This window comes from Alosa alosa, chromosome 4 (genome assembly GCF_017589495.1).
Source record: "Alosa alosa isolate M-15738 ecotype Scorff River chromosome 4, AALO_Geno_1.1, whole genome shotgun sequence".
NCBI lineage: Eukaryota > Metazoa > Chordata > Actinopteri > Clupeiformes > Clupeidae > Alosa > Alosa alosa.
Window position 1 is genome coordinate 15,785,246 of NC_063192.1, and position 20,407 is coordinate 15,805,652.

Below are 20,407 nucleotides of genomic sequence, written 5' to 3' on the forward strand. Positions count from 1 at the left end.
ATTATACTTGTACTTAAAAATAAGTAAAAATGCTTTCTCGTCCCATAACTGCAGTTATTTTTGTAAGGGTTTCATTTCCGTTTCTAACACTCAATACAAGTGTGGTTTGGAATAATCATATCCACACAATCAGATTTCAGCCACATGGATGATCCTCCTTTAATCATCTAAGGAACTGAACATCAGGTTATATAATGTTGCTGTTTTTCGTTCACTGTGAAATGGCCCAGCCTTTCTCCTCTCACATTCAGACTGATGATATGTCTCCCATAGTTTGTCCAGTCCCATAGGATTTTTGCTGCACTGTGCAGTTTGTAGCCTGCATGCATTGTCTGCACCCACTGTTCATATCATGTCCCTGAACTAGTACCTTACTGATGACCTTCTAAATTAACTGCACATGAAGTGGCATGATAAACATCAATAAGAAGTTACGCCTAAATTCCATAAACTGATGACAATTTCAGAGAGGCCAATGTGAGAAGCCCTTCAACAGGTTGTTTGTGAAAAAAGTTGTGAGTAATTTAATTTCAAGTATCATAGGTGACTCCATGCAACAATGTAGCACTGGTTGCTCCAAAATAAAACACATTGACGTCATTATTTTGCGACTTTCACAAGCTAGGGGCGTGTGATACCTCTTCGTGCTTTGTAAATGGTTAACTAGCATATGGACAACATATCATAAAACGTAAGTGTAGTTCATCCATATTCACATAAGTCTCTTCTTAACCTATGCTAGTGTAGTCCTATTGCGGATATGAATTGGTCTCACCTGTTTATGTCCAGCTCAAAAGTGAAAAAGTGGCGCTGTGAAAGCTGACAATAGCTAGCCAACGAACATAGGGCTTCCAGGCTAGCGCGCATTATTTTTGAATGTTGGGCAGTCGGTTGAACCGGTTGCTAACATATCTAGACCACCGTTTGAGGAAATTCTTATCTGTATGTCTTACCGGTGCCAAGAATAGTATGATAGCCTACTTTCCTGATATTTCGAAAACGCAATCAAAGTAGCCAAGGAGAGAAGTAACAGTTTATAACATAACGTTACACTGCTAAAGGCAAATTTAGTTCACTAGTGATGATAATATCACAGACTGCATGAAAAGAAAACACTTGTTTATTAAAATATTATTACTATATAATGCACCTCCATAATTCATTAATACGTATCTTTGTGTCAGCTTTTAGATAGGCCAGAATAATTGTTCACATTTCCGGGCTTTGGATCTCATGTTTGTTACATGTTTTAGCGTTATGGGTCCGATATTTAGATGGATGTTTGTTTTATTTTATGACCTGTAATAGACGGCTTCAGAGACTAAAGTGAAGGTGTGAGATTGAGATGGATTCTGGTACCGACCCCTCCGGACCCATAGTGTCCAAAGGTTCTGTCAGATCGCCACAGCCGACAGACATCACAACCAAAGTAAGCAAGTCACAATAACCATCAGGTATTGAATATAAGGTCCCCCAAATTAGCTTCAACAGCTGTGCATTGCAACATTGTTGTTAATTAAACATTTTCATCTACCCTCTGGATGTACATTCTTCAGCTTTTGGTTCTCTTGAAGACCCAGCCTGCATAACATTTTATTCAAAGTACACACTTATTCTAGATTAAGCCTTGTCTGTGTGATAAAGATTAAGACAAGAATGTGTTCTGTCTTTGAAAAGTTGTGACTGAGATAAATAATGAAACAACCTTATTTTTGTAGATGTAAGTGTAATCTATTACCAAGTCCACCTGCAGTGCATCTTACCTATAACAAACTGAAGGACAGATCCTGTTAAATCTGTTAATATTTTGTTGAAAGAATAATAATGAGGATCTTTGAAAAAGTTTCCTTTAAAACAATCTTGTGTTCAGTCAGTGCATATCGGGTCTGTGTGTTTTCTGTTATATTTTAGTATCTGAAGATCGTAATGGATTTAAGAGTGTAAATCACTCCTAGAATACTCTGACAACAATGTTATAGTGGTGGCTGCTCTTATGTGTGAAATGAATTACCGGTACACGTGGAGAACTCAGATTGCCAAGTTAATTATTACCATGGCATCTGGAATTTGACTCCTTAGCTACGGGTGTTTTTTTTTTAAATGAAAAGGGTGAACATTGCCTGTCCCCACAGAGGGAAAGCAATAAGGGTAAAGGCAAAAGGTCCACCCTTCAGGAAGCAAGAAGAAAAGGAAGAATGGACAGAAGCAAAGGAGAAGAAGAGCTAAGCAATCAGCTGAAAAACATGGTTTGTTACAAATTGTTTTTACTTTTCTTTAGTGTGTGATAACCTGCACATTAAAAGCAGTGAGAAAACGGCAAACAAAATGGGAAGAGAATAACTTGCATTGATGCTCTCTTCACTGCATGGCTTACCAGTTTGAGCTGAAAAGCTCTTCACTGCATGGGTGTCTGTCTCTATGCTCTGTTTATAGGATTTGCACAGCCAGACTAAAGCTGCTGGAACAGGTCTCATCTCCTCAGACATTTTCACCCAGTACCACTGCCTTTGGGATACAAGGTAAAGGCATCTTATGAATAATGCCATTGCCTGGTAACTGCACTTATGTTTAGCGTTAGCCTTAATGTGTGCATTTGGTATCTCTCTCCATCTATTTTGTGTCTAACCTCACACACACACACAGATATGGTTGACCCCTCTGCCTTTTTTCCAGAAGAACATTTGATTAAACATTGATGCAACTTGTGTTTATTTGTAAACAATTAAGCCCCCACTTTTCTGCCATCTGGTATTCATTTACAGTTCTTGTTTGTATATTCTTTATATCTACAGTGACACAACTCATCAAGTAATATAACAAAATATCATGTTTTTGGTGCCCATGGTTGTTTGCACTTTAATTTGCTTTCTTTGATTTGTCACCCTTTTAGACTTCACAATACTTGGGTACATAATGTCAACTATTTTTCAATATTTTTAGGTTTATGTTTCAAGTATGTATAAAATAAATGGAAGGAGTACTGCCCAATTAAATCAAACAAACACTTGTAAATTGGCTTGGACATTCATTTCAGTGTCACTCAGGTTTGTCACAACCACAGACTATTTGCTTTTGGTTGTCACCGCTTAGCCATCCAGAATGCCCGGAGAGAGTCACTACTGTGATGGACATGGCTGAAAAGCAGGGCCTGCTTGCCCGCTGTGTGCGGGTTGATGTAAGAAAAACTCTTTATTACTGTAGTGTTGTTCCAGCAGCCAAATATTGCCGGACCTCCATTCCTTCAGTTCTTGACTGTACTTTGTCTTCTGTTTTCATTTTAGCCAAGAGTTGCCACTGAGGAGGAGCTGTTGCTTGTTCACACGTAAGTCATGTTTTACTTATTCAGTGTTTCTGAGCCTAGTTCCTAGCCTTCCAGTACTCTAAGGTCTTGTGCTCTGAGATCATTAAGCCTTTAACTATGTTTCTGATACTGTGGCCAACCAGATGACTTCTGAGTGACTGTGAATTTGATGTTTAACTTTTTTTTCATTAGATGGTGATGCTTCAAAGGTAGTGTGTGTTCTGTTTAATTTGAAACCATGCCCCTGGCCTTTTTTCAGGAAAGAATATATTGAGCTCATGACGCGGACAGAGAAGATGACGGAAGAGGAGCTGAAGTCTCTCGCTGACACCTACGACTCCATCTACATCCATCCAGTAAGTTGACTTTGAAAATTGCTCCTATAATCTGGCCATGATGTATGTGAAGGGCATGTCTTAACTGGGTCTTCACTCTGGTGCCTTCTTCCACAGAATTCTTTGCAATGTGCTACCTTAGCAGTGGGCGCTGTCCTGCAGCTCGTAGATAAGGTGCTGACATCAGAGCTCCAAAATGGCTTCTCTATTGCCAGGTAAGTCATAGTGATCATGCTGTCTTTAGGGATGCCCAGCTTACCTGCTAGAGATGAGGTAGACACACTTGTATTTACTCTGTTGTATTTATCAGGATCTTTACAGGACTTGCTAACAAGGTCTACAACATGTATTAGGGTTGTTGGCCTATTTTAGAAATTGTTCACAAGGAATAACAAATTCCAGCTACACATTTATGTTTTGGTGTTAAAACATTGTGTATATATCCATCTGGTTTACAGGCCACCTGGTCATCATGCACAGGCTGGCCAAATGAACGGCTACTGCATGTTTAATAACCTGGCAATAGCAGCACGCTATGCTCAGAAGCATCATGGGGTGAAAAGGTAAGTTGTTTTCTCAAGGCCTTTAGAAAATGCACTGACTGCACATGGCTCATGACGATCATCATTGTTATTTTAGAGTCTTAATTGTGGACTGGGATGTGCATCATGGGCAAGGAATCCAATACATTTTTCAAGAGGATCCAAGGTATGCCTCCTTACACAAAGTACACAGTTACTTTGAACACTGCTTTGAATTCATAGCTATACAACTAGCTACATGGATATAGGACACAGTTGTGACATTGTGTAAGAACTTCTTGTTCTTCAGTAATCAAGAAAGGAATACATCACATTTTACATAGTGAAATTCTAACCCTAACAGTAAGTCTGTGGGTGTCTCATCCTCTCTTTACCTGTGTGTGGTACTGCAGTGTGCTGTACTTCTCCGTGCACCGGTATGAGCAGGGAGCGTTCTGGCCTCACCTTAAGGACTCGGACAGCAGTGCGATCGGCAGCGGTCCAGGAGAGGGCTACAACATCAACCTGCCCTGGAATCAGGTGGGCTACTGAGTGCTGACCGCGTTCTTCTCACTAATGAGGCGGGGCAGTTATGGGCTCAGGACCATTTGCCAGCACATTACTTTCTCCTCTCTCTCTCTCTCTCTCTCCCTTTCTGTCTCTGTCTCTTTCTCTCTCTCGTCTTCCCTTTTGTTTCTCTCCAACTTTCTCTTTTTATGCTGTTTTTTGTCCACTCTCTTTTTCTCCGTTCTTTCCTTTGTTTCTGTCTCAGACCAACACACATGTCTTATCAACATGGCCAATTGTCTTCTCTCTCATCATGTTCTCTTTGAGTTTGTGTTGGTATATTTCTGAGCCTCTTCTCTGTTGTGTCTTATAGACGGGAATGAAAGATGGAGACTACCTGACGGCGTTCCACCAGCTTCTCCTTCCTGTGGCCTATGAGGTACAGACAGAAGATCGAAAGAAAACAAAGATTTAGTAGCTTTGGACAAAAGTGTTTGCCAACTACTTCAGCTATATAACAGAAGAAGATGATGGCGTTATCACTTTCTACTTTTCCATTTAAAACATGGCATGAGGTGCATGCGCATTTAAACACTTTGTTATAAGTGCCACAGCCTAAGGCACAAGTCTATAAAGCATGCCATTGTGTCATATCTGCTTCATTAAGCTGTGAGGTGAATAGAGATGACTGTTTTTGTTATCATGTCTGTTTCTCCCCTGCAGTTCCAGCCAGAGTTGGTGTTGGTGGCAGCAGGTTTTGATTCTGTGGTCGGTGACCCCAAGGTAAAGAATTGCTCTTTAACGTTTCCTCAGGAATATGAAGTATAGGCGTATAACTGTATATAGGGGTATGTTTACAGTTTTTTTTCGAAAGGGGTCTTTGGCAATTTGATCACAAGTGGACAGCCAGGACACATCACCGTTTACACATGTATCCAAGGTGTATAGCTAGAGATGTTGTTGACTATTTGTGTTTACGTTTCAATACTGCCTATGTCACATCCTTTAAGACTTATTGTCAGGGATGCATCAGAATACAGTAGTGTTTACACACCACAAGATGTGGTCAAATGCATCCCTGACCACCTCGGCAAGTGGTTTGAGTGATCGAATCACAATACATCTTGGTGGTTGTTTACATGTGTATTTAATTTTCTGCTTGTGATCAGGTCACCCAAAATGCATTTTTAAAATAAGTATGTACATGCAGTAACTGTCTGGTGTTGGTATCCCATGCCATTTCATGAATTTACCTTCTCCTTGCATGTGTGCTGTTTGTCTGTCTACAGGGAGAGATGTCCGCCAGTCCTCAGTGTTTTGCTGTTCTTACTCACTTGCTAAAAGGTTTAGCTCAGGGTAGACTGGTGCTTGCCCTTGAGGTAACAGCAACAAAACACACCTTGCCTCCACTTGCACACTTACAACAGTGATTAGATCCAATTTCTGGATTTCTGGGTTCATTGAACTCAGGTGAATGACACCTTGGCAGGGTAAAGGGGCAGCCGTGGCCTACTGGTTAGCGCTTCGGACCTGTAACCGGAGGGTTGCCGGTTCGAACCCCGACCAGTAGGAAGCGGCTGAAGTGCCCTTGAGCAAGGCACCTAACCCCCCACTGGTCCCTGTGCGCCGCTGTTGTAGCAGGCAGCTCACTGTGTCGGGATTAGTGTGTTCTTCACCTCACTGTGTGCTGAGTGTGTTTCACTGATTCACGGATTGGGATAAATGCAGAGACCAAATTTCCCTCGTGGGATCAAAAGAGTATATATATTTAGTATAGTATAAATACTTATACTTAAAGCATCTTCCTGTCGTTTCTGTAGGCTGTGCTGTAGAAAAGTGACTTTCTTTGACTCTGTTTATACCTTCAAACCTGTAAAAGCGCTGCATTTTAAATTAATCTGTTGATTTACAGCAGACAGCCGGCAGATAGCGATAGCTTGGAAATTTTAGCGGAATTTGGTTTTAGCGAAATCAGCTAATTATTGTATAAATTTGAGGGATTTTTTCTGATTGTGTTGTATTTTATACCATCCTATACATATTATTTCCAAAATATAATGTATTATATATATTTGATTATTATATAATATTATACATTCAAAATACTATAGTCATTAGAAGAGAAAAAAAGTGATATTGCATTTTTTAACACCACAGTCACTGAAATCAATGTCCCAACAATTATACATTTTCACATTTTCAAATTCTTTCACTGCTTTGCGATCCTTTCATTTTCACTTGTTCTGTGACTGCAGGATACTGCTGATGTTTGCTTGTTTGTTTGTTTCCTCGTGTAGGGAGGATATAATTTGCAGTCGACAGCAAAGGGTGCCTGTGCCTGCTTGAAGTCGTTACTGGGGGATTCCTGTCCCCGCCTCAGTACGCCTGTGGCTCCATGTAAAAGGTGAGGATCCGGGAGGGACACCCGTGCCAGCTCAGGGCTGTAGCGGTGGTGGCGTGGCAGAGCAGTGGTAGTGCCACTGGCTGACAAAGTGCGTGAAGATGCAAGTCCTTGTCACTTTGGATAAAAGCTAAGTCCCATTCACTTAACTTTTACTGTGCCACACTGGTGGTGACCTATAAGCCAACGAGCATATAACTGCTTATCGCATGTATCAGCACAAACACATCTGATTTTGTGTTGCAACTGATTCAGTAGACCTGAAAATCATATGGTTTAGGACCATAAAGGTATGTATGTATAATATGTTGAGTGCAAAAAGTGTTTTGCACTGATCCGTCTTTACCTTCGTTGCAGTGCCCTGAAGTCCATCTCCGAGACCATCACTGCCCTTTATCCATACTGGACCTGCCTTCAGACATTTGGTATAAACGACAGTACTCCAAAATTGTTGAACTTGTCCTGGTATCTTTTAAATCAGGGTAATTATGCAGTAATTAAAACAGTGACTATAGTTTTAGGTGAGTCTTACAGTCTTCTTTTGTAATTGTTAGTTCTAGTGTATGCCAGATTTGTACCCAGTGAGGCTCATGCATCCATGTCTGTGTAGTGTAGTCTGTGTAGTTGGAGATATGTGCTGTATCGTTGTTTGTGTTTGTTTTACAGAGGGAGGCCCCCTACCACAGCAGGATGAATCAGACGAGGACCAGCCAGAAAGCCAGCTCACTGGTCTGGTGTATGACCAGAGGATGATGGAGCACCACAACATGTGGGATGGGTAAGGGATTCAGATGCAGGATTGTCTTTGTTCTCTGTGGTGCATGTGTGGCAGCTTTTTTCAGGCTTGCTTGACACAACACTGTAATTACTAAGTTATTACTAGTACTAAATGATTCCAATTTCTGATTAGCTTAATACACCTTTTTGTCATCTTAAAGACCACTTTCGGTGAAAATCATGTTTTTGACCTTGTTAATATATCTCTATAATTTCTGGCCCACCTGGGCTGTGATTGGTGGAAACGTAGATCCAAAGCAAAAATCCTCAGCTATGACATTATTTCCCTCAATGTCTTGGCCGATAGGGATGTGCCATGTATTATCATTACTGATATACTGGTCAAATTCCTCCCCATGATAAGAATTGGGTATGACATAGTTGATTACATGATTAATAGTTTCTGCAAGGTGAGAACAAACATTAGTAAATGCAAAGTTCAAATTGTAGACAAAGAAGAAGATTTCATTGCTCAATTCAGGCACCAGTTCATGAGGGCGTCATAAGGGTATAGAACCAATCCTGTATACTTGGGGGTGGAACAATTCTTCATAAAGAGGCAAACAAGCTAGTGTGTCAGCTGCAGCAGTCAGTAGCAGGTGAACAGGTGTGTGGAGAGGGGGCGGGGCCAAATAGATCCCAATTCCCAAAATGTGTAATGATGTAAAGTTACGTTACGCTTGCGTAAGCTATTTCAAGGCCATGAGGGGATTGTTGCTAGAGTGCGTCTTGCCCAATTGCCCAACTTGTGGTCATACATAGAAATGCAATTTGTATGTAGCAGCTAAACTAAAGACACTGATGTACACTGTAATACACTGTACACCTGTGTATATGATATGTATATCAATATACAGTATGTGTGTAAGTGACATGTATACCGTCTGTTTTCTGTGTTGTTAGTCATCACCCAGAACAGCCAATGAGGATCGCTCGCATTTTCTCACGCCATGAGAACCTGGGACTGGTTAGCCGATGCTACAGCATACCTGCTCGCCTGGCCACAGAAAAAGAGCTGGCCCTGTGTCACAGGTATGACAGAGGGGTTTCCCGACCTAGACTTCAGGGGTGCCAGTGCTGGTGTACCAAACATAAAATCCTCCCCAGTCTTGTGTCAGTCATTCCTGAATCAGGGGTTAGAACCAATCAACTGGTTCAGAGAATGGGTGGATTGAAACCATGACTTGAATTACATCTCTACATCTCTTTCAATAAATAGACTGCAGTGTTTTCCTTAGAATTGAATTCCATTTGTGGTGGTTGGTTTGCAGAATTAACTTGAATACAACCATTTTAACAAATTAGCACAGCGTGGTTATGATGCTAACCAGATTTAAGCACAATTTAGTACAACCTGGAAAATCATTGTGTGGTGGTCAATGTTGATATTGTGGTGGGCCGCCACAAATAAGTCAATGTATGGGAAACACTGGACTGTAATCAAGTCATAATTAAGTCAAACATTTGAATAATTGTTATATGACAAAAGTTCTTCCTTAATGGGGAAAAAACACAGTCAGTCTTGTCTAAGTCACTCGTAACTTCTCAGTGATGAGCACATCCAGAAAATCAAGGGCACAGAGGGCATGAAGCCCCGAGACCTGCACCGTCTGGGAGGAGAGTACAACTCCATCTACATCAACAATGAAAGCTACAAGTGTGCCCGACTGGCCGCAGGGGCCTGCTTCAACGCAGCACAGGCTGTTCTCACTGGACAGGTATTCAGCTACTGTTCAGTCTGAAGCTTTTTGATTTCAAGGATCATTTGCTGATGAAAGACATGTTTAAAAGCAAAAATAGAACAGAATTTTATTTAGCTTTATTATTAATTTTGCTTGGAATTCATTATGCTACTTTTAGATGTTCGATGTGGAAAAGATGTAGAACACGATGTAGGAATTGGTCCTTATACAACACAATGTAGGAACTGGTACTTATACAGTATACCCCATGTCATCAGTTTTTAAGGTACCGTGTACCCATTAGAGGCTGGTTGGTACAATAGCAGGCATGCCCGGACACCATTCTCCATTAATCAGTGTACCATCAAAATGAGTTTGAAGCCATTATTTTAAGAAAAGATCTACAGGTACATACTGTTGCTTTAATGTTTCACCTGTGTCCTCTGTGCCTGGGTTTTGTCCCTGTGAAGGTGAGAAACGCTGCGGCCATTGTTCGGCCTCCTGGTCACCACGCCGAGGCGGACAAAGCGTGCGGCTTCTGCTTCTTCAACACGGCAGCACTTACCGCCCGCTACGCCCAGAGCCTCTCGCCCAGCCACAAGCCGCTGCGTGTGCTCATCCTGGACTGGGACGTTCATCACGGCAATGGCACCCAGCATATCTTCGAGAAGGATGACAGGTGGGGCCTCATCTACATCTTCAAGCCATCACCTCTGTAAAATAGGGTATAAGCAGTAGGAAGCTAACTTCCCACTGAGTGCAAGTGCACTGATGTAAATCTTTAGTGTGTGCTGGAATGCTTCTTGAGATGAAATCATCAAGGAAATCGAGTTCATACATTAATGAATGGAGATGCAAGTGATGTTCCTCCTCAGTCATCGTTTGCTCACATCACCCCCCAATCTTCATAGGGGGCTAGGACTACTCTGACATCAGATTTAATGTCAGAGAACTTGTAGAACAAATAATGCAGGTATTTGACATTTAGCTCCAACCTCCTCTTCAGAAGTACTGTTGCAAACGAATGCAAACGTTGCGATCGAATGCAAACGTTTGGGAAAGATTGATGTGCCCGAGGCTCCAGACTTTAACCTCGTCTGTGCTGGTTAGCTGTTTAGCTTAGTTTGTACTTCAAACTAAGTTTGAAGTACAAGACCGATTGCTTTCACACTCTGTAGAGCAAGTGAGTCAATGGCTGAATACTGACAGCAAAAAAACATTACATTCTGCACACTACAGCAAGCCCAAATCCCCCATGCCAGGATTTATGAATGGAAATAAATCAAGGCTGACATGAATCATGAATCGTCTTATTTTGTTGGCTCCGCTCCCTTTCTCAGTGTGCTGTACATCTCGCTACATCGATATGAGGATGGCACGTTCTTCCCTAACTCTGAGGATGCCGACTATGACAAAGTCGGGGAAGGCAAAGGTCGTGGCTTCAACGTCAACATTCCCTGGAGTGGGGGGAAGATGGGAGACTCCGAGTACCTGGCAGCCTTCCACCACATTGTCATGCCCATCGCCAGAGAGGTAGGGAATATACTGAGTACTGTTTCTCTTAATAAGACTCATTCATGTACACATTTATAGGTGGTTTTTGGTATGGAATCAAATGACTTGCCAGATGCCAAGCACAAACACATTTTGTGTCCTTTTCCACTCAATTTTTTACCCAGTAGAATGCAGATGATATTATCTTGTATTTGGGCATGCTTTATTATGTTACTTAGCTACTAATATGGGAGAAAAGGTATAAAAAGACTTCACTCTCGCGGTAGTGGAGTTGATTATCTTGTGACTTGTTTCAGTCCGTATTCATACACGCACACACATCATCACACACATCTGCAAAAAGACTCGGGCAGTGCCCAGATAATATTCAATGAGCTAGGCAGCAACTTCCAGAACAGCAATTCTCACCATTATGGGCAGTGTGTGAAAATGTCCCTTCTCTCCCCTTGTAGTTTAGCCCAGACCTGGTGCTGGTGTCCGCAGGCTTCGATGCTGCCCGGGGAGACCCTCTGGGAGGCTACCAGGTGACCCCGGAGGGCTACGCCCACTTCACCCATCAGCTCATGACCTTAGCAGCGGGAAGAGTGATCATCATCCTAGAGGTCAGGTTATGTTAAATGATTAGATTTCACGCATTGTAATGACACACTGTACTTTCTTCCATAATGTGTAACACAGTGATATAAAGTGCAAATTATACATTTTTATGCACACTCCAATGGGAAGTTTTAGACACACGCTAGTCTTAATTCACTTTGAATCCTTGGTGGATTCCCTAAAGGAATAGCCTTATAGTAGTACAATAACTGATGACTGATAAAGGTCAGTTAATCTCAGTCTTTTTCAGTTGGTTAGGCCATGTTCTAAGATTGGTGGCTTTGTGTTGATTGCACAGGGTTAGGGATGTAACGATTACCGGTTTAACGGTAAACCACGATAAAAATGTTGACGATAACAGTTACCGTTTTCATTTCAAATATCATAATTATAACGGTTGATTACCACGGTGTGGAAACCGTGTGTTTAATCCTTCCCAGCTTCATCCGAACCTGCTTTTGACATAGGCCTGGTACAATGAAACAAAACTGGTACCCTACTGATTCTGTTGTCTAATTAATTCAGATTAGGCTACACCTGCTTTTAAAAGGCAGAACATTTTCACCGCAAAACGCGCGCTGTATCATGTAGCCACTCTGCGTCTTTTTATGTGCGCGTCCACATTCAATCCATTCCACTCACGTTATCAGGAGAATACCATAGCGTAAAGTTTTATTTTGAACACTTACTGGGTCTCACTCATTGGATCCAAATAACAGAAATAGCAAACTCCAAGTCATAGTAGGGTAAGAGCACATAGCCAATTAAACATGACCAGGGAAAAAGTGAACGGGACAACACACAATGCGTAACGTAATGCTGTGAATTAAGAATGCTCAGCTCAGCCAAGTTCGTTTGTGCAGTCAGGAAGTAGGCTTATGAATGTGAACAAAAATATGCCCTTCTCCAGTAGTAATAGGCCACTTTAAAATGCACCAGAATAAAGGAATCACATCTACTCAGTAACAATTTTTTTTATCCCCACCCCCCTCAGCACCCCCTCTATGAGCACCCACAGGTGAAAATGAGTTCCAGCATCCCTGGTTAAAAGTTACACTTTTGATAAGGTTTTGCCTATATTTGTGTAATATAATAAACACTGTCATACTTTTTAAACTATTTCAGCTTGTGTAGGTCTATCAGTGTTTTCTGAACATATTGAACACGCTTTTAAAAATACCGCGATAATACCGAAAACTGTGATAATTTTGGTCACTTTAACCGTGAGGTTAAATTTTCATATTGTTACATCCCTACACAGGGTGGCTATAATCTGACCTCCATCTCTGAGTCCATGGCTATGTGCACTAGCATGCTACTGGGAGACCCTTCGCCACGGCTGCCGTCCCTGCCCCCTCCACATCCCAACGCAGCCATCAGCATCAACAACGTCCTGCGTGCTCACGCCCCCTACTGGAGCTCTTTGAGAATGCAAAGTCAGTGTTTGGTATTTCCTACAGTCCCATGTTGTTGGGGTATGTTTTCAGAAAATATAATTACATACAATGTGCATTGGCGGTATTAGATCATGACCTCCTCTGTCTGTCCACAGTTCCCCAGTCCCTCCGGCTGGCTTTACCTTCTCCCAAAACCAGAGGGAAGCGGACGCCTGTCGGAAAAGACAAAAAGACCTCAAGGCAGTCGACTCCCGCCAAAAGCCCGGGTCAGGGGTTTTCACCAGAAGCAGCCTCCCCTGTGGCCTCTTCACAGGGCACTGGCCATGAGGAGTCAGGCCTGGAGGACCTCACCAAGGGCCTGCTCTCCCTAGACCTGAACACAACTACCTCAGCCAATAGCAGCCCGTCATCTGTTCCTGTGGGAGGAGCTAGACGGAAGGTCAAGCCAAGTCCTCAAAAAGCATCAGAAATGAAGAAGGGTGCATCACCCCACAACGTGACCTCAGACAACATGCAGGAAGAGGAAGAGGAAAGCAAAGACAACCCACAGGGGGATGCACAAAGCACAAATGAGATGCAGGTAAGTCTGTGTGGCCTGAACAACTGAAAGTAGTTGGCACTGAACCACCGTGTTCCAGTGACTGTTGCAGGGGGAGAGCTGAAGGCATTGTCTCGAAAATGTGTCAGCTGTATGGGAGACTGCCAAAGAACACACAATTTGTTTTGGCACATATTGTATTACTGTTTGCTATCTGAATGATCCTTAATGTCCTTCAGTTAGGTCAGTAAGAGTGCAAGAGGTGAATTATCGAAGTATTTATTCAAGGATAGACTGGGTGGGCGGTTAAATAACAAAGGCCTCCGCCAGGGTGGGTCTAGATTTCTAGGCTAGATGAACTCTAATATACATAAAGACTGAACCAAGAACATGGATATATCAATGCACAACTCCAAAAAAAATGAATGCAATATGAAATATGAAAAAAGAATAGCCTAGAATAGATCATCAGAGCAGCCGCTCCACAAACGTGTCTTAATTAACGTCATGCAGTTAACAAGGTGCGAAGGAGCTTGCTATTCTTCGCAACATTGTCTATCACGTCATCAGCATCCAAGTTCATTACTACCTCTTTCTCTGTCGCCATCAGCATAAAGGCATCCAAATTATCCTGTGACAATCGGTCCTTAGGCGATTCTTGATTAATTTAAGAGTGGAAAAACTCCGTTCGCAATTCGCATGCCACTTGAGTAGCCTACATGACAGTGTTAGTATAGGAATTTATATGCTAACCATATTGTTGTAGGCACAGGTAAAGAGATTTAACTGCTGGAGAAGGAAATAGCATCAGAGAGCACAATTCTTGCAGTTAGCACATTTCTTGCTCACCAGGTTTATTTCTGTATCTCTATCTCCGCGGCATCATCAAAGTCCGATGCTCTGACTGTAGGCCTACTCGTTTAGAGGAGACTTTTTCAGGCTGTGCGTAGCGAGGTGTGTCGATTCCGACTGTAGATTCTTCACTACATTTAAGCAGACATTTACTTATGTTTCGAAGTGCATTTGGGGGCAGTTTATTAGCTTTTATAAGTTGAAAATTCCGAGGATCAAGGCATGCTAGATCGGCATACAATTTCCCGTGCTGAAGGAAGTAGACGCATTCGGTTTTGAAATTCCCAGAAATCATTGCTTCATATAACTTTTGTAAACCAATAATAAAATAAAATATACAGGCATATTTATTGTATTTCAATTTCAAACAATGCACTTTTTAAACATTTGATTGAATAAGGCTACAAAAGAAAGAATGTAGGCTGATGTAAATATTGAGGGTCACCATGACTGTAGTGATTGTCCGGCCCACGAGAGGCCGCGGCCCTTCTGGCATCTGCCCAAATGCAAGACTGTCCAGTCAGTCACTGGTCGTAGCGATGTTGTTGACACCACAGGTCGTATAGGGTATGTAGGTCATTTAGACTGTGACCCCTCCTCCTTTATTTTTTTGCTTGAATCAGCATTTCCACCTGCTTGCACCAGCGTAAATCTTTCAATTTCAAACAGTCTGGCTTTTATGGAAACGCACGGCCAAAACAAAACAGCGATGCTTCGCGAGAAATGATGGGTAGCTATTTCTTAATAGCCCGTCAGTTTGTTTACTCGAACGCAAGTTGAGGTGTTTGTAATCACACCTTATGTTGAAGAAAAAACGCGAGCTGAAAAGTTTAACTATTTTAACTTTGAGCTCCTCGCTTTCTTTCTGCTTGATCATTTAAACGTGCCGCGTTCAGTAGCGTCGTTCCATACAATTGAATTCGAGCGCCTGGAGGTGAAAAAGCGTGTCAGTCTGAACGGCCACTGAAGAAAGAATCTGATCTATTTATACTATTTGCATGTTAAAACTTCTCTGACAACACTTATTCAGAAAGCCGACCAGAGCAACTTCTGAGTCCCAAGGTAAGAGTACAGGTCGCAGCAGTTAACAGCTACTGTACCTGTGTCTCCAAAATCTGCTCATTGAAGACAGAAACGGAATTAGTAGCACACTTCCTAGACAGTTCAGTTTAGAAATGTGTTTAGATTCAACAGGGTTTCTATATTAATGTAAATAGGGCTCTGAGTATTGTAGTCTGTGGAAATTGGTAGAACATAATTGCTGTTTTATTTGGATTATGGGGGATGTAAATAAATCTATTTACATTTCCATATTTAAGCCAGCTGCTGAAACTGGTACAGCGGCCACAGCAACAAGTGACCAAGACAGTGTGGAACTGGAGGGAGCTTGCGGCACATCTAATAATATTTTTATCATCTGTGGAGGCGAAGACATGGATTCAGTAAGGATTTGAAAATGTATTTTCTTAATCACTGTGCATCATGCTTTGTTGCCCATTCAGTCCTAATGCTTTTGGTGCCCATATTGAAGTTGTCAATGTTGTCTTTTGTAACTTCTTCCAGCAATGTGTGATGTACTTTTAAAGATACTAACTCAAAAAATGTCAGTGAAACAGAGCACAGTTAATTCTGTGTTCTGTGTAGAGATGACTTTTCCTCTATTAGTTTATTTTCGTTTCCAAACATTTGCCTCAGGTTTACCATCATGCCTCTTAAGCAGAAAGCAGTGCTCAGATACTCTCCTGTGTCTCGATAAGAAATGGTAGTAGTGTGGTAGTGGTAGTGACTCGGGATGCTGCTCTCCCTCCCCCTTCCCTTCCAGGGTGCAGTGCAGCCTCTGGCTTGGTGCCCCCATTTGGAGGCTCTGAAGCCGGTCCCCACCACAGGCATCAACATCCAGCAGCCATGCGACGAGTGTGGCTCAGAGGAAGAGAACTGGCTCTGTCTCCTCTGTTACAAGGTGAATGCTGACGCTGAAGCTTTTTGTTTTTTACATTCGGTCATACTGTATTTAACCATTTCTTGTGTCCATCACAATGTATAGAACAGTGTAGTGCCTCCTGGGACGTGAACTATTGATCCAAACATTGTTAATAGTACAGTAGTAGTACAGTGAAGTATTTGTGAGCACAACTATGTTTCCCCTCTTCTGAAAAATGTAGTTGATGTTACAGTACATGCAGGAATTACATGCTCATCATCCTCTATGTTATGGAATTAATGAGTCTTGTTTTCTTTATGACCAAACCCAGGTACTCTGTGGTCGCTTCGTTAATGAGCACATGGTGATGCATGGCGTGGTCTCTGGCCATCCCCTGGTGCTGAGTTTCTCTGATCTCTCTGTGTGGTGCTACCCATGCGAGGCCTACATCGACAATAAGGTACAAGCTTTCACAACCCACCTCCTTCACATAATGGAGGTATCTAAGAAATTAATACAACCATATTTTTTGCCACGCCAAGTTTCAAGCTTTGATCTGTCAAATAAGGCATTTTATCACATATTACAACTTCCCTCTGGTTTATAAACTAAATGTGAAGAAATTAGTAGTGAAATACTTAACTGCACAACTGCTATCAGGGAGGGCAGGACCATCAACCTTTTCCTCAGACTGGGCTTAACCAGTGCCTCGTAAGTTTCTATGCCAGTGAATCTTAACAGATCTGTGTTGATCCCCTGTGATGTCTCTCCCTCAGGCCCTGTATGAAGCCAAGAACACAGTGCATGTGGCGAAGTTTGGCCAGGACATGCCCGTCCCTGCTGCCGAGAAGATGGGAGACAGAGCCGGGCCGTGAGAATGTGAGTGTGTGTGTGTGTGTGTGTGTGTGTGTGTGTGTGTGTGTGTGTGTGTGTGTGTGTGTGTGTGTGTGTGTGTGTGTGGAACACGCCCTCTGGTGGCCAGGAGAAGTACTGTTGTCCTGAAGCAATATCAGCTGTCACCAGACAGGCTGCGTCTAAAAATGTGCAGCTTCTTAACGAGACTCAGAAGTGCCTCCATCATCTTCTGTCTTCTCCTTGAACCTCTCTGGTGCTCCTCACGTCAGTGTGTTGTCCAGGAAAGTAGAATAAGCTGACCATAGCTGTTTATTTGAATACAATTTTTTTTTTATACCGTTTTGAATGATCTTTTATAACACAGGGTTATTCTGTCCTTCCATCTTTTATTTCTTTCTCCTTTTTTGCTCAGTGCCAAATTGACAAATACTCCACTTGAGTGATGCAAACTTACCAAAAGGACTTAGTGGGAGGTCTTTGTGTTCCTCAGACTACTTTTGCACTCCTCTGCATGATGTTTTCTAACTGTATGCTTACTTTGCGTTCCGTTAGGAATAGTGTGGGAGTGCAAAATTATTTTAGGACTGAACAAATCCCACCCTGGCCTTTTCATCAGCTTTGTGCTAAAACATTGTGTGCTGCTTTAGCTTTTCGTTGGATTCTACTTCATATATTACTAAAGTATATCGTTGATTTCTGCAGCAGAATCATGTGTAATGTGCAATATTTTGTCATCTTCCCTACTCCTCCCTCATGTTTATCCTTATTTAAACATTGCTTCTCAATCCAACAGAAATCAAATAGAGATTTTGCTATCGGTTTTGAGACACAACAGAGCAAGTAAAGATATCAGTGTTGTATTCAAGCAGCTGATGTACCATGACGTCAAGCCAAGGCACATAGACTTACTGTAATATTACTGTATGCCCGGAGACACACTCATCTTCTATAGGGATGGGTGCTGCAGTTAGATAGCACTTCATGAATGATGGTGTTTTTTAATCTTGGCTAATCACACACTGCAGTCAAAGAGTTTTTAGATTTGTTTGTCTGGTTATCAGCTCAGCTGCAACTTTTTTTTTTTCTGAAGTGAGAATATCATATCGCAAAACATGTTTCTCTTTGTGATAATCACTTTTGTGTCATAGCCAACTGAACACACACAATGAAATACGCATGGTGCCATAAGGGGGTAGTTCACATCACCAGCGGTGCTCAAGTCACTTTTGGATAGTGATTTCCCGGCAAGTTGCATGCTCTGTAGAAAGCACATGGGACACAACAGTTGGACATTTGGACAGTTGGACAAAATGAAGGAATTCCCACATTACTGCAGTTGATCTCTCCATGCTCTCGAATGTTAAACTGCTGCAACTACCTCGCAAATGCTTCGCAAAATATTGATATTGTCCTTATGTGTGACACAAACACATACTGTACATGCCACATATGATAGTGACAGATGAAGAGAGACATTAAAATGGAGGGTATACCATTTTTTAACCAAACTGTTTTGGCCAGGACCACTGTGAAATATTTCAGGCTTAATAAATTGAATGAGTGAAAGTCAGAACTAGAAAGGAAGGTTTAATATAGAACTAGGAGCAAAGCTTTAGGAACAATACCGACTCAAATATTCTTACACTGACTGTAACATTAATTAGACAAGGTAGGTCACATTAAGTGTATTGGGAGTGCCTGTGCTCATACTATTGTGATGATCCTTTCACAAAGCTGCATAATACAGCATAATTTCCTGAATAATGATGGGAAAATCACAGGTGTATTTGGATAATTAGATTTCATGTTCAGGGCTGGGAGTCATGAAGCGTTCTGGGTACAACATCATAATAACTATAACAGTTTATATAAGTTGAGACACAACCAACAGGGTTACTCTCCCTGCAGTTCAGGTTTTGAAAACTCCTTTGACCTCTCAACAGGACTGAAGTCATGGAAACAGAATCTGTTTTTCCTCTGCTAATGATGTGGAGATCAGTGAATGCAACCACTTAGTGTTCATCATTATGGCGTTGATAATGCCACTTCAGTTGGATTTGGTTAGCATCTAGGAGCCCGACGCGATCAACTATTCAACTTACTTGGGTTTACAAGTAATACAGAAAATGTATTCTACATTAAAGACACACCAAGCCTTTTCAGTATAATTAATATAATTTTTTTATATAACTTAATTTTTTTTTTTTCCATGAAGCATGTCAAGGTTAGCAGCAATAGTAAGAATGTCTATGCAGAGCATGGAAATATCAATATTTAAGAATGTGGATCAGATTTATCATGATATGAGGGTGTTATGGAAGTTCAAATCCTCTTTAACAACACAGTGCAATACTATTATATATTTTTGACATTAGTACCTAAAGACAGTTTGAAGTTGAATTGTTGATTTTGTATTTATCTTTTATCATCTCTCTGCACCTGACGCACATGTTCAATGCCAATGTATCTCTTCTCATCTGTAGCAAGTAATTCCTGTAACTTATTGTTTATTCTCTGTAAACATTCTCATTAAATACATCAATTGTTGTGACACCTGGTTGGTCTCGGTTCTTTTTATATTTAGTGTAAAAAAACTGCATAATATGGACAGCTCCCAGAATGCAGAGTCACTGCTGATACAGATTGCTCTCAGCATGGTGAGTTCATTCAGGCTGGCTGATTGTTTATTCTCTTTGCTGCTGTGCAGGATTGCTCTGTGGCCCCCTGCCCCCTGTTGGAATTGATACCAAACTGAATGAGAAAGGGAGGGGAGATCGGTGACGGAGGAATAAATCACTGCTGGTGCATCTCTTTAGGTGTCTGTCTCCCCTGTCACACACACACACTCTGTTATACATATCTGTATCTTACACACACACACACACAAATCGTCTCCTGTGTCTACTCCTGACTCATACACACAGGCTCATTTAATCCCCTCTTTGTCACACACACACACACTCTCCTTTTTCTGTCATGCACACACTGACACATCTACCCCCTTTTTTGTCACACACAGACACACACACATACACACAATCTCCTCTTTCTGTCATACAAACAGACATATACATACACAACCTCCCCTTTCCGTCAAACACACACACACACACATGCATCCCATCTCTTCTATTCCTTGTCCTCTCCTCCACCCTATCGTTATTTTCCCCCCTTGCTAACATTTTGGCTCTGGAGGCAGAGCTTTGAA

General features: G+C 41.8%; 1 protein-coding gene across 3 annotated transcripts; it reads left to right on the top strand.

The window, feature by feature from the left end:
- Positions 1–619: 619 nt before the first annotated feature.
- Positions 620–19,750, top strand: hdac6 (histone deacetylase 6). 3 transcript variants are annotated; one of them, XM_048241803.1, is made up of 28 exons: positions 620–691; positions 1,309–1,429; positions 2,109–2,246; positions 2,434–2,519; positions 3,091–3,175; positions 3,282–3,322; positions 3,561–3,657; positions 3,754–3,851; positions 4,095–4,199; positions 4,276–4,344; positions 4,571–4,697; positions 5,038–5,103; positions 5,388–5,447; positions 5,954–6,043; positions 6,962–7,068; positions 7,423–7,490; positions 7,732–7,843; positions 8,746–8,874; positions 9,392–9,560; positions 9,995–10,203; positions 10,865–11,057; positions 11,492–11,641; positions 12,898–13,072; positions 13,189–13,613; positions 15,743–15,865; positions 16,246–16,383; positions 16,676–16,804; positions 17,121–19,750. In XM_048241803.1, the coding sequence occupies exons 2-28, from the start codon at positions 1,346–1,348 to the stop codon at positions 17,217–17,219; spliced, it is 3,372 nt and encodes a 1,123-aa protein (XP_048097760.1). In that variant the 5' UTR covers positions 620–691; positions 1,309–1,345; the 3' UTR covers positions 17,220–19,750. The 3 variants fall into 3 exon arrangements, with proteins under 3 accessions (XP_048097760.1, XP_048097762.1, XP_048097761.1); XM_048241805.1 differs by having other exon boundaries at positions 2,133–2,246; XM_048241804.1 differs by lacking the exon at positions 620–691 and having other exon boundaries at positions 17,121–17,227; positions 17,270–19,750.
- The last annotated feature ends 657 nt before the right edge of the window (positions 19,751–20,407 follow it).

Bases quoted from the DNA above. Each gene is read 5' to 3' on its own strand.
- hdac6 (XM_048241803.1), top strand. From the start codon at position 1,346: ATGGATTCTGGTACCGACCCCTCCGGACCCATAGTGTCCAAAGGTTCT. The intron at 9,561-9,994 runs GTATTCAGCTAC...GTCCCTGTGAAG, and splicing joins AGGCTGTTCTCACTGGACAG to GTGAGAAACGCTGCGGCCAT. The intron at 15,866-16,245 runs GTAAGGATTTGA...CTTCCCTTCCAG, and splicing joins GAGGCGAAGACATGGATTCA to GGTGCAGTGCAGCCTCTGGC.